Source organism: Chanos chanos, chromosome 7 (assembly GCF_902362185.1).
Source record: "Chanos chanos chromosome 7, fChaCha1.1, whole genome shotgun sequence".
In the NCBI taxonomy this organism is placed as follows: Eukaryota; Metazoa; Chordata; class Actinopteri; order Gonorynchiformes; family Chanidae; genus Chanos; species Chanos chanos.
The window spans coordinates 19370810-19382989 of NC_044501.1; the positions used below are offsets into that span (position 1 = coordinate 19370810).

Here is a 12180-nt window from a genome sequence, read left to right on the forward strand (position 1 = left end):
ACCTAAAATGCACTGCCAGACTGCAAGAAAGGAGTGAAGACAGGGTTTCATAGTTCAGCAAAGGTTCAACACAGACATAATAATACGGAAGGGAACATTAATGTATCTCAAATAACTGTATTCAGTAAATCTTGGTAATTCAATAGCAAAAGGAGGACCAGTTTAAGAAAGACTGATTTACCTTCAGCAGTGCCCTGGGGAAAGTCTCGTCTCATCACAGCCGTCAAACTCAAAACAATAAAGATCAGGTTCGAAGTCATTGTTACTCACGTGCCAGCGCCTCTAATGAATGACACGAGACTTAAACTGGCACAAATATTTCATTTGTAGTTCCGCTTCCACTCTGAAAACATTCCCCTTTGGCGAAGTCACTTGGCGCTGTAGACTCTTGAAAGCAATGTTATAAATTTAAACAAAGGCTTTATGTTGATCCTTTGAATGGACGATGTATTGAAAAAATATTTACTGTCAAGGAACTTTTCCCTGACATGTGTCCAATTTAAATGATATTTCACTGAATTTCTTGCCGGTCACCCCTACATTGTTTATATGTAAATATTGTGAAGGGAAAATACTCTCAGTTCCACCTGCTACATGGCAACCGCACACGGCTGTATTTGGCCAAACCGAAAAATAAGCATATTGTGTCTAGGTAAGTGCCCCTCGCCAACACACACACACACACACACACACACACGCAAACGCACGCGCGCATCATATATGTTGGCGCAGCTTAAGTAATTAATGCAGTTGTTTAATGAATACAGCAAAAACAAAGTCACAAGTCATAATGTGGTAATTTTGACACACACAGACACACACACACTAAAAGTAAGATCACACTGTGAGTTTTGAGATTATAGAATGATTCCTTTGTCAGCTGGACAGTCATCAATGGGACTTGCATTTGCAAATGTTTTAAATGGTAGAAAAGTGTTCTGCCGCAATGTGTAAGCCACGTCTTCATCGCCATTCATCGACACCCCCTAGTGTCGATTGGTTGTCACAAATATACATGCACCATGTTTGAGCTTCTAAGCGTAAAGTACCGAGAAGGTCCGAAAGCATTGCAGTCTGGGAGAAAACTTCCAGCCGCCATCTTGTCTTATGTCCGGCGGCAGGGGCTAAGTGAACGTTCATGTCACAGGAGTGAAGTAGTAGCCAGCAAATAACTCCATTAATGATATATTTGCATCATATTAGCATTTAAGAGCGTTCCTTGGTTGTTTAATAAAACTGTGCATTGCTGGACAGTTGAAGTAACAAAGGAAATCAAGGGTTTGTTCCAGTTACAGCTTGCAAGCTGCTTGGCTAACCAAGTGTCTGTAAGCTAGTTTATACAGTATAGCTAACTACCGGCCTTTCGGTCAGTCAGAGGAGCTTAACGAGCTAACGTAGCACGGCAGGCTAGCTCACAGTCAGTGGGTTTGTATCGTTGACGGTGAAACGATGGGACGTTCACGGAGTCGCAGCTCCTCTCGCTCCAAGCATTCCAAAGGCAGCAAGCACAGTAAAAAACGAAGCCGTTCAAGATCACGTTCCCGAGATAAAGACAGAACAAAGAAGCGCTCCAAGTCCCGGGAGTCAAAGAGGAACCGGAGAAGAGATTCACGTTCCCGTTCCAGATCAACCACAGTCTCAGCCCGCCGGGAGAGGGACAGAGCTACCTCGCCGCCGGAGAGAATTGACATTTTCGGGAGAACGTTGAGTAAGCGGAGTGCTGTTGATGAAAAACAGAAAAAAGAGGAAGAGGAGAAAAAAGCGGAGTTGGAGAGACAGAGGAAAATGTAAGGAAATTAACTTGGCTAACGTTAGGTTAACGTTACCGAAACATGCGATGTCGTACGTACACATATTGTCTTTGTTTCTGTTAGTTATATGCTATTTCACTAATACGTTTATACTTTATCATATTGTTGGCAAAGAAATCTACACAAGTTTGCCAGTTTTAGTTGGCTTGCTGGCACACTGCTTATGTTGTCGTCAGCCACCTTACACGTGAACTGAGAAATACGATGGCTCGCAGGCAGTTTGGGCTATGATGCAAATGTACTGAGAATTAAAAAAAAAAAGTTAGTTTCGAAATCGGAAATGTAACGAGGGAAAATTAACGCATCCTATTAATTGGAAGTGGTTTAAGACTGCATAGTTTGCTCCAAGTCCAGAGATACTTTACCTGAGCTACTGCTTTACCGTAATTGTTTCAATGAGCGATTTGGTGGCTTCATAGTAGGAGGTGGCAAAAACGTCCAAGAATGCCTTTTAAATCCCTAACCCAGGCACTGGCCAATCAGGAGTAGAAACAGGTAGAACTGACTTAGGACAGTGAACTTGTTGTAATTCTGTTAGGACTTGCTAATGTCTTTTCATTTTATTTCGCTTGTTCTGTCTTTCTGTTTCTCTTGTGGCCAGTCGCCAACAGGAGATTGAGGAGCGACTAATCGAGGAGGAGACAGCGCGGCGGGTGGAAGAGCTGGTGGCAAAGCGGGTGGAGGAGGAACTGGAGAAGAGGAAGGATGAGATAGAGCGGGAGGTGCTACGTCGGGTGGAGGAGGCCAAACGCATCATGGAGAGACAGTTACTGGAGGAACTGGAACGTCAGCGACAGGCAGAGTTGGCAGCGCAGAAGGCCAGAGAGGTGACATGCTCACACATGTACTCTCACACACACACAGTCAGTGCTGTACGGAGAAACACCAGCTTTTGTCAAGACTACCATTACTGTCCTTAGAAGCCCTCAGAATGTCAAACATCACCTGTAGGGTTGAATTAACATGTTGTTCTACAGCAGGAAAGCCCAAGTCCAGTAGTAGACGGCTGAAGTTCTGCTGGTTTTGGTATTAACCTAATCTGGTCTTCTGTTGGCTTCAAGAGCTAAGTAAAATATCAATCCCCCATGAAGGGGTGAGGGAGGGAAAGGGTTAGGACTTCAGCTTCCTCAGGTCTAGACTTTGGAAAGCTTGTGTCAAAGCAGTAGGGGCATTCTGTACCAAATCGCTGAAGGCGAACATGGCCCATCCCAGACCTCAGAACAGCAGCTGACACAGACCAAAGTCAACAGTGTTTGAACATTACTAAATGAATAGGGCTGAATGGTTGCAAACAGGAAAAATACATTTGAGTTAAATTGGCTGTCTTGATTGAATATGTTTTATTTTCTGTCAAAACCATGGTTTAGATTTTGATTTACACCAGCTTTGATCCTAATTGTAATGACTAATCAGGTGATTTCAAACAAAAAGTCACTCTTATACTCATAATTTAAACATTTATGTAAATATCATGGAACATAATTTCTCATAGAAATTGTGCAGAGCTCCCTGGACATTAATTCTCAGAGGCATATTAGATTACTCTGAAAAAAAATCTGATGATTATTTATCTCTGTTAAGAAATGGACATTTAAAGTTTTCATTTGGCAAACTTGACTTTGACATAACCTGGTTTGTCCACTAGGTGATGCTGTTCACAAGGATAACTGACAAAGCAAAACAGGCCCTTTTCTCATAGTACTGCAGCAGTAGAGGGATTTGATTTTTTTAAGCGCCCATTGTTTGCACTTCTTTAATTACAACACATATTTTTCTCCAGTCCTGACACTCTGTCGCTTTGCCTGTACTGGTATAAGCAGGTGCCTGTATGGCTCCCAGTGAAGATGTTCGCTACAATTTTTTTTGTGCTCACGCATTCATTTACGTACTTCTTCTGAGAGCAAATCTACAATCAACTTACTGTTCTCCTCCCCTAATTGACATTGCCAGCCTGCTGCTATATATGGAGCTTTGACTTTGCAACAGTGAAGGATTCTGAGAAAAGCACATAGAAAAACATTCTTTTAAATCCACTGCATGCTTTTTAATTAAGCATCTTTCACCATTCACATCTGAGTCAGTCTTTAGACAAAATCATGAGAACATGTGAAATCAAAATGGTCATCCATAATCCCATTTGTACTTTTATGTACTGCAAACATTAGTCTCAGGGGGAAAAAAAACTCAAATAGTCTCTTTGCTGTCCGTGTGCACCGTCAGGGCCTGCCGCTCTGCGTTATGTGATTAGCCGTGTTTGAACCTCCTTGTCTTGGGTGATTTTACATGGAATGGCCTGACATCAAAGCTTTTAAAGGGTATAATGAGAATACTGTTGAGTCTTACTCATTCTTACTTTATTACAGTTTTATTTTTATTTATTAATTTTTGGTAAAGACTGTTATGAATTCATGTAAGGATGGCACAATTCATAATAACATTTAGTGACAACATTTCACCATCGGGGTTTGGGTGTCCTGATGTTTCAGACAAGCACGTACAATGTTACCTGCCTCATTCCTTTGTTCTTTGATATGTTACAACACACCTCCAACAGAGGACGACAACCAATTCCTGCTCTCCCAGGAGTCTTTTTTTTTTTTTTTTTACGCTAAACCAAAATAAAGTTTTCATGAGTCACATTGAAATTCTAGTATATGGGTTACATGGAAAATCTTACATACGTATAATTGGCAAGGAACAATATTTTGGTTAACAATCCTGGACTATGCCTCTTTTTTCACAAAGGCAGGCATTGTGTTCTGCTTTAATGTGGGTCTGCTCATCCATCATTGCTCTTTTGGATGCTTTTTCTGGATGTGTTCTACTTTCAAAACTACAGAGTGACTTACACAAGCACTTTTTAAAAAATCTTTTTATTTCGCACTTCACTGTTCTTCGCGGTTGCTCTTTCGTAGAAATGATGAAAAGACCTCGCGATCGTCTTCTTTCATTTGAACTGACTGACCCGCAAACGCTCCTGTGTAAACCCAGAGAGTGAGAGAGAGCGCTGTAAGTAGAGCAAAGCCTTTCTGAAGACAGGTCAGTTATTTAAGACGGACAGCTCTCCTGTCTCTGCCCAGCGCTTCAGAGAACTATGTCAGCGTTGACTCTTAAACCATGTCTCTATAAGAACGAGCCATAGGTTTAAAAAAAACAGGGAGAAGAAGTGCTGTAGGCACACACACATTTGGTTTACTGCTCCCCTAAGTAAGGCTGTCTCCTTTTTTAGAATAGTTTTTTCATTTAGCATTTTAAAGTGAACAGAAGTCACCCTTGATCCTTTTGATGTGGAGTAACATGAGTGTGTGCGTTGCAGTCTCTTACTCACGCCTTGTTGACTTTACAGGAGGAGGAGAAGTCCAAACGAGAGGAGCTGGAGAAGATACTTGTGGAAAACAACAGAAAGATAGCAGAGGCTCAGGCTAAGCTGGTATGGTGGTCCTACCTGACTTTGAGTTTCATTGGTAATAAAGTAATTTCAAAAGCATGAACTAGTCAGGGAATGACTCTGTAATTGTGTTTTTTATGCTGTTTTTTTCCCTGATCATTTCCTAGTGAATTCTCTCTGACTGAACTGACTTTACAAAAACTTTGTGAATGAATTCTCCTCATCCTTTTCTCCAGGCAGAGGAGCAGTTGCGAATCGTGGAGGAGCAGAGGAAGATCCACGAGGAGAGGATGAAACTGGAGCAGGAACGGCAGCGGCAGCAGAAAGAGGAGCAGAAGATCATTTTAGGGAAGGGAAAGTCACGACCCAAACTCTCCTTCACTCTCAAGGCCTCCGAGTAACCGAGGCTATCCAGACTGCAGCCAGGAATCCCAGCGCTCTTTCCCACACAGAGAGGGAGAGCGGCCTCACTCCGCCATCCGGATCCCTGGAAAGATGACGTTTGTCTCTCCTCACAGTTCTCGCCGAGGGACTGTGAGTTTTAGACTCTTCCGTCGGGAGGAGAAGCATCTGACTGACATGCGTGACTGCTCCGTCGACTTGCTGTGATACGATTACCGTTTGTCTTCAGTTCCCCAGATTAATTTTATTGACTGTGTTATAGGAAGCCGTCACGTCCCTACCTCCTGTGTTGTACTCGGTGATGCTGCAAACCTCTCCGTCTGTGGTTTGCTAATAGGCTAAAAACTAAAAAACAAACAAACAAAAAAAAAAAACAAGCACATGAAATGGAGGCATTTGGTCATTTGGCTTCTGAGACATTGAACAAAGGTTTCTAAGACTAAGTGTGTGGTGATTGTCTGGGTGTGTGTGTGTGTGTGTGTGTGTGTGTATGTATGTATGTATGTGTGCGTGTGTGTGTGTTTGCTGGATGTAATTTGCTTAACCCACTGTCCCTCCAGTGCTCTTCCATCTTTGCAGCTGCAGACATTGAATCATTTAATGTGTAAATATTTTATTTTTAGACAGCAGTGTTTTTGAACTAAAAAAACAAATACATAACTCTGTCAAATTCTTCACAACCTGTTGATGACTCCCTTATCAGTTCACAGTTAGTGCAGGTTCAGACAAACTTGATCGGGGCTGGGTTTTCTACGGTTCTAAATGAGTCCAAACACTCAAGCATTGAAATATAATGTACTTTTTAACCGTGATTTTCATATACCTATAATGCCATTGACAGACATACAGCATAAAGAAATGCAGGACTGAACAGTGTATACTGAGCACATATGAAGATGTGTGCGCAGTAACAGTTGTGTTTAGCCACTCTAGGTTTTATCCTGAACCACAGAGTATGGAAAGGCAAACCTGCACTTGCATGCTCTTTCAGCTTCATGTTCCCATAGCCCCCAATTTCAGTGAGAGAGTGTGTGTCTGTTTGTATGTTAGGTGAGAGATGGACTGAGTAAAAACTAAGAAGTACAGAGGGGACTGTTTGTTTTTCTTTTGTGGTAAAAGACCTACTTTCCCTGTTATAAAGGAAATTGTAAAATTCTTGAATAAATCCATGAATGCGTCCATTCTTTGACCTGTATGTCTGCTGTTACTAACATGTTTTCCTATTAAATCATATTGCTCTGGAAGAGTATTTACCTCACAAGTTGGGGGGGGGGGGGGGCTAACCATAGTAATCATAAAGCCATATATATATTTAGTATTCGTGAACGTCATTACAAATGCCAGAATTGCCTTGTAATCTGGTAAATATATTTCCCTAGTGTTCTCAGAATATTCCAGAAATATCTCATTTCTCCATTTTCATACTCTGGCACTAAAGGACAGAATCGGTTGCTGATGCCTGAGGTATTTAGTAAATAAACAATGATATAACTCTAAAATGACTACAGCAGAAGTACGGTTTGCAGTTATGTTAGTTCCAAAGCGTGGTTTAAACCGCGAGCCGATGTATTTGGGGGCGAGGGAGCAGTTCTACACGAAGTCTATTCCTTGCAAAATACAGTGAAACCTTTTTCCTCTCAGGGTGGAATTCATATACGTGCGGCGTACTGTTACCGAAATTTATTTTGAAAGCTGGAGCTAAGCCGTGTACCGTAGGCAACCGTACAAGATGAAAAATAGGCCTAGTCCAAGATCTGACATGTTTTTATTCCAACTCTTAGGAGGCTAAATTAGAGATCAAAGTTATAGTTCTGTCAAATACGCCTTGAATTACGGAGAAATGCTCAGTAAACTCTTTCAAATGAAGTGTGCGTTGCCAAAGACGAAGGCAGTCAGTAGTAACACTCCTCCGTCGTCTTCATGTAGTTGCTGGGGCGAGGAGGACATCAGGAACAGAGTGACAAGCTGTTGAGAACAGTTGCCTCCGGACAGTGCCATCGAAGTAACAGACGCTTAATTGATGTGCGCCGCTTCCCCTTTTGCAACTTTTGTTAGTTGACACGTGGAGCAAATACACATTGCCTTTAAATTAAATTGACTCTTAACACACGCCGTCAGAGAAGTGTACAAACGAAGCCGGCACTAAAGGAGTTCGAAGATGATCACACCTCGACATTGCGTTGGGCATGCAATTATCTCTTACCTGTTAACTGACCCCTTTGATGACTAGTTAAATACACACTAATCAAATACACAAAAGGACTCCGCCACAAATAGCCAAACGTCTAGATTGCAAAGTGTTTCGCATCATCGTGCAATATGGCAACGAAGCAGAAATTCACAAACCATATTGTCTAAGTGATTATCGATGTCATTACTGTGTAGTATCATGTCACAAATAATGTTGTAGACAACAGGCCAGTCTTTGGTCTTCTTCTTCTTCTTGACGTCGTTGTTCTTGTTGTTGCTGTTGTAGATACCAGTAGTAGTATTAGTGGTATGAACCCATTGACGTTTACCCTCTCCTTTCTAACTGGATAAAAACAGGTCATTTAGATCATTTCAGATAAAAGATAAGATCATTTTGTTTCTGTGATCTGCAACCATTAATATGATTGTGCCAAATCAATATTCCAGTCATGTCATAACTGAAACAGCTACAAGAAATACTTTTTTGCCTTTCCTTTCATCCAAACCATAAGGATTAATTTAGATTTACTTTGTTTCCATCGGTCATTCGTGGGCCCATTAAACATCAAACAGTAACTTGTTTTCTCTTTAGCTTCCAGCGCTGCTACAATTTCCAAACCTCATTCGCATTAAATTACTTCACGTTTAATTTGCTTTTTATTGTTTACTCAGTAATTCAACCTGTAATTTTCTCGGTTTGACCGGGATCTTCTGGGATTACATGGGTTTCAACCAATGATGACCGACAAGGGCGGAGCAAAAGCGGCGACAGTCTAACCAAAGCTTGATGTCTCAACTGTATTTAGTAATAAGACGCTGCTTGGTAGGTGAACCGCACATCGCGATGTTTTGCTCGTGCTGATGTTAGATCCTCTACAAAGCTGGGGAGAAGTTTGCTATTCTATTTTTTTCATTTTGATGCGCCGAGTTTAGTCTTTTTCGCCATTTTCTTAACTGTGCAAGGTCTTCTGACAAATTTATGCAATTTGGAGATTCGTTGAGAGGTTAGACTGTCATGCATTAAATTGCATTTGTTTTGGATCTTCATATGTTCGCCTTTATCTATGCATGGGGATTAAAATAGAGAGTGAAGTCAAAGCTGTTGAATGGGCTGTATTTTCCAAGTGGTAAGGTTTGGTGGGGTTCTTGACAGATGTCTCACACCGAAGTAGCAGATCGGTTTGGTCTCAGTAAATGAAAGGGAGGATTCAGTGGATACAGCTTTGTGCTTTTGGCCGCTGTGGATGTACCGATCGGTGTGATATTGTTGGTATCTGCCCATTCGCGGCATCGGGTCTTATTCGTATCTACTTGTGGATCAGAACATCACGAACACTCCGGGCTGTGATCCCACAGTGATCTCACTGAACGGTGCAATGGAAAAACGTCCGTGGAGATATTTCCTGGGATTTTTTCTCTTCGCGTGCAGAGTCAGTTTTTCCCACGGGATCACTTTAGAGTCAATTTATTGGAATACTTCAAACACGAAGTAAGTAGCATGATCATGTTTTCGTATCATCTCTACCGTCGGTAGGAAACTTAACACCTAAATCAGGGATGCCTCTTATGCTCAAGACCACCCACGTCTCGCCTACTGCAACAGTCTTTAACAAAGTCTGTAAGCTTGTATGTTTCATAGGTAAAGCGAGTTTTAAAAGCCCCTTTCGTCATTTAGGCCTATTACAAAATAACCATTATTTTTATGATCTGTTGATAGAAAGCAATTTAGTCTATTGGCTTGTGTTATTATCATGTGTTGTGTAGCCTGTGTTGATTTTTTTTGTTTTGTTTTGTTTTGTTTCAAATAAAAAAAAAGAGCAGCAACATATGTATGAATACAAGCATGGAAAGAGCTGCGACATCGTCTTACCTTTCTTACCTTGTGTTATGAATTATCATCTGTATGAATGATTTAGTACGGTTAAAACGTAAGATGGCTCGTTGCCCAGAGTAGCTTACTCAATGTCTCGTGGATTCTGTAGAGGCCAAGGGGACTAGGCGAGTCTTATATCTCGAGCCAATTCCATCTAATTATTGTTCTTACTCAGGACCAATATGTTTTTTTTATTATTATTATTGTTTGTTTGTATTTTAATAATTCATCTGGTTTTTGTGCTGTCGGACTCTTGGGATCAGGGAGAACTTTGATAAAGTAACGAGGCTGAATGCAAAGTTTATGTCACTTTAAAAGAGAGAGTATATGTCACAGGTGAATCTGATGTTTGAACACTAACGTGCTGTTTGTCTTGAAAACAAGGTACAGGAAAAGTAAAGTATTTGCATGTAACTATAAATTAATGCACATATTTTTGGATATTGTTAACTATTGCTGTCTCTAAAAGAAAACCAAAAATTCCTCCTAGAATTCATCAATATCTTGGCTCCTTTGACTGTTTGTGCCACCCAGGATAAGCAGAATATACAACTGGTTTCCAGATTTCAGTGTTTAGAAAAGTCACCATTCAATATCCCTCAGCATTTTAAATCAGAAAAGAAGTATCACATGACCTGAAGATAATATCAAGGTGTCAGGTTACCATGCGCAAGTTCCTCTTTAGCTCATCAAATTATCCTGTTAAAAAGTTGGTGTGTGAGTGTGGGTGAGTGAGCGTGGTACCAAATTAACGCCATTTTGAAGTAGGCTTGTAGAGGCCTACTAGACGACCCGCAGGCAAACGTATACTGACGTATACTGACTGTCCTATACCCCCCCACCCCGCCCCCCCACCTCCCCCGTGTCCACCAGTGCAATCATTTGATCTAGCATTAAATGCTCTGTAATGCAAGTATCTGGGAACCTGCCGTGTGGTGGTTTTAACTGAATCCATATTTGGATGCTCCTCATTTAAATACTTTCAGGATTATTTTAATTCGTTTTGGACCCTGTTTCACCATGGAAAAAAAAAAGAGAGACAGAAAGTTGCATTCATAGAGCCAGTGAGGTTCATACAAACAGCTGGCATTTACTTGATCAGATGTAATTGAAAATAACTGTCACATACATCAATCAGTAAGCCTTTTTTGACTGAAAGGCTACTTTTGTTGTAAAATGTTAAATTGCATCCACCCTCCTCCCATCCCTTCCCCCTAGTTATATACACTTTCCTCTACTCTGGTACCTTTGAGGCTAATCTTTTTGTTACACGGCTAGAGAAACAAAAGGTCTTCTGAGTTGAAGACTCAATCCACCCCCACTCTGTAAGCCTCCCCCCTTTCAGTTCGCCCTCTGTGGGAGTTAAACAGAAGCTGGACCTGTGGGGGGCCAGAAAGGCGGGGGGTGGGGGGGGTGGGGGGTCCGAAACTTCCTGTCCACTTAAAGCCCATGGGAGGGGCTTGGGAAGTGTCCCTGTGTTTTTTTTCATCCCCTGTTGGTTTTACAGGGATTTGGAGCAAGGGCTTAAAAAGCAGTATGCCCTCGTTTAAATTTATGGCACCACTGAACGCGTTCCAAGAGAAAGGACCATAGAACAAAAGTCCATCTGAATAGAGAAAGAGAGAATGTCCAAAGTCATTAAATGATGGAAAGCAGGAGTGGAAACTAACTCAGAGAGTGATCTTTGTTGATGTAAAATCTTGTAACAAAACCATTGGAAGCGTTTGAGACAGTGAGTTGCACTGACTGATGTTGATACTAACTTTGTAGCGGATATGTAGGTAGCATGCATGCTTTTGTTGCTGGTAAAAGGATATAAATTATAGTGCTGCTATGATAAAAAATACTGTGAAGTTCAACAATTAGAATTAGGACCGGTTCAACTGGAATGAGAGATAGAGGTGATACGACATTTTTCTTTTTGGTCTGAGGTTACTGACAGTTTGATATACTACTTTTGGGAGAGGAGAGAGAGAGAGAGATATGCACAATGCAGTTGCTATACTCTGTCCTTCTCTTATGCATTGGAAACCTTTTCCAATGAGCTGCAGCTGATTGTACCATGTGGATGTTTTTTTTTAACACCAGCTAAAGCTCTAAACTTCTCAGAAGGTCTGAAAATCAGTTTAGGGAAATTGCTTTATTTCCTTCCATGCTGTTTTTATGACCTGTGCAGGCTGTGTAACCAAGGGAGTCTCTGTGTAGTAAAACAAAAACAGGCTAATGTAGCCCTGGCATCGTTTTACATTCTCGTAAAGACAATACTGTATTACACTGCATCTGTACAGGGAAAAAACCCCACTCATTTAGGCCTACTTAAGAATTCTCATTAATGTTGAATATTGGGTTGTTTTGATCATAAACACTGACATATCTTTACCTGTTTTCTTACCAGGTTCATCCCTGGAAAGGGTTTGGTTCTGTACCCCCAGATTGGGGACAAAATGGACATTGTATGTCCTCGTATCAATGTTGGCTCATACGAACGCATGCGCGTGGAGTACTTTCGAGTTTAC

General features: G+C 41.3%; 2 protein-coding genes across 2 annotated transcripts in view; both read left to right on the forward strand.

Annotated features, from left to right (window-relative positions):
* Nucleotides 1-1187: 1187 nt before the first annotated feature.
* On the forward strand, nt 1188-6340 carry arglu1b (arginine and glutamate rich 1b). Its single transcript, XM_030780324.1, has 4 exons — nt 1188-1787; nt 2413-2638; nt 5158-5241; nt 5436-6340. Exons 1-4 carry the CDS (start codon nt 1450-1452, stop codon nt 5598-5600), a joined length of 813 nt encoding a protein of 270 aa, XP_030636184.1. The 5' UTR covers nt 1188-1449; the 3' UTR covers nt 5601-6340.
* A 2827-nt stretch (nt 6341-9167) lies between these two features.
* The window catches only part of efnb2b (ephrin-B2b), a 10367-nt gene continuing 7354 nt past the window's right edge, over nt 9168-12180 (forward strand). The window contains exons 1-2 of the mRNA XM_030779058.1: nt 9168-9280; nt 12060-12180. The exon at nt 12060-12180 is cut by the window's right edge and continues 169 nt beyond it. Of these exons, the coding sequence (XP_030634918.1) occupies nt 9168-9280; nt 12060-12180 (234 nt within the window). The remainder of the gene's footprint in view (nt 9281-12059) is intronic.

Bases quoted from the DNA above. Each gene is read 5' to 3' on its own strand.
- arglu1b (XM_030780324.1), top strand. From the start codon at position 1,450: ATGGGACGTTCACGGAGTCGCAGCTCCTCTCGCTCCAAGCATTCCAAA. The intron at 2,639-5,157 runs GTGACATGCTCA...TTGACTTTACAG, and splicing joins CAGCGCAGAAGGCCAGAGAG to GAGGAGGAGAAGTCCAAACG. The intron at 5,242-5,435 runs GTATGGTGGTCC...CCTTTTCTCCAG, and splicing joins CAGAGGCTCAGGCTAAGCTG to GCAGAGGAGCAGTTGCGAAT.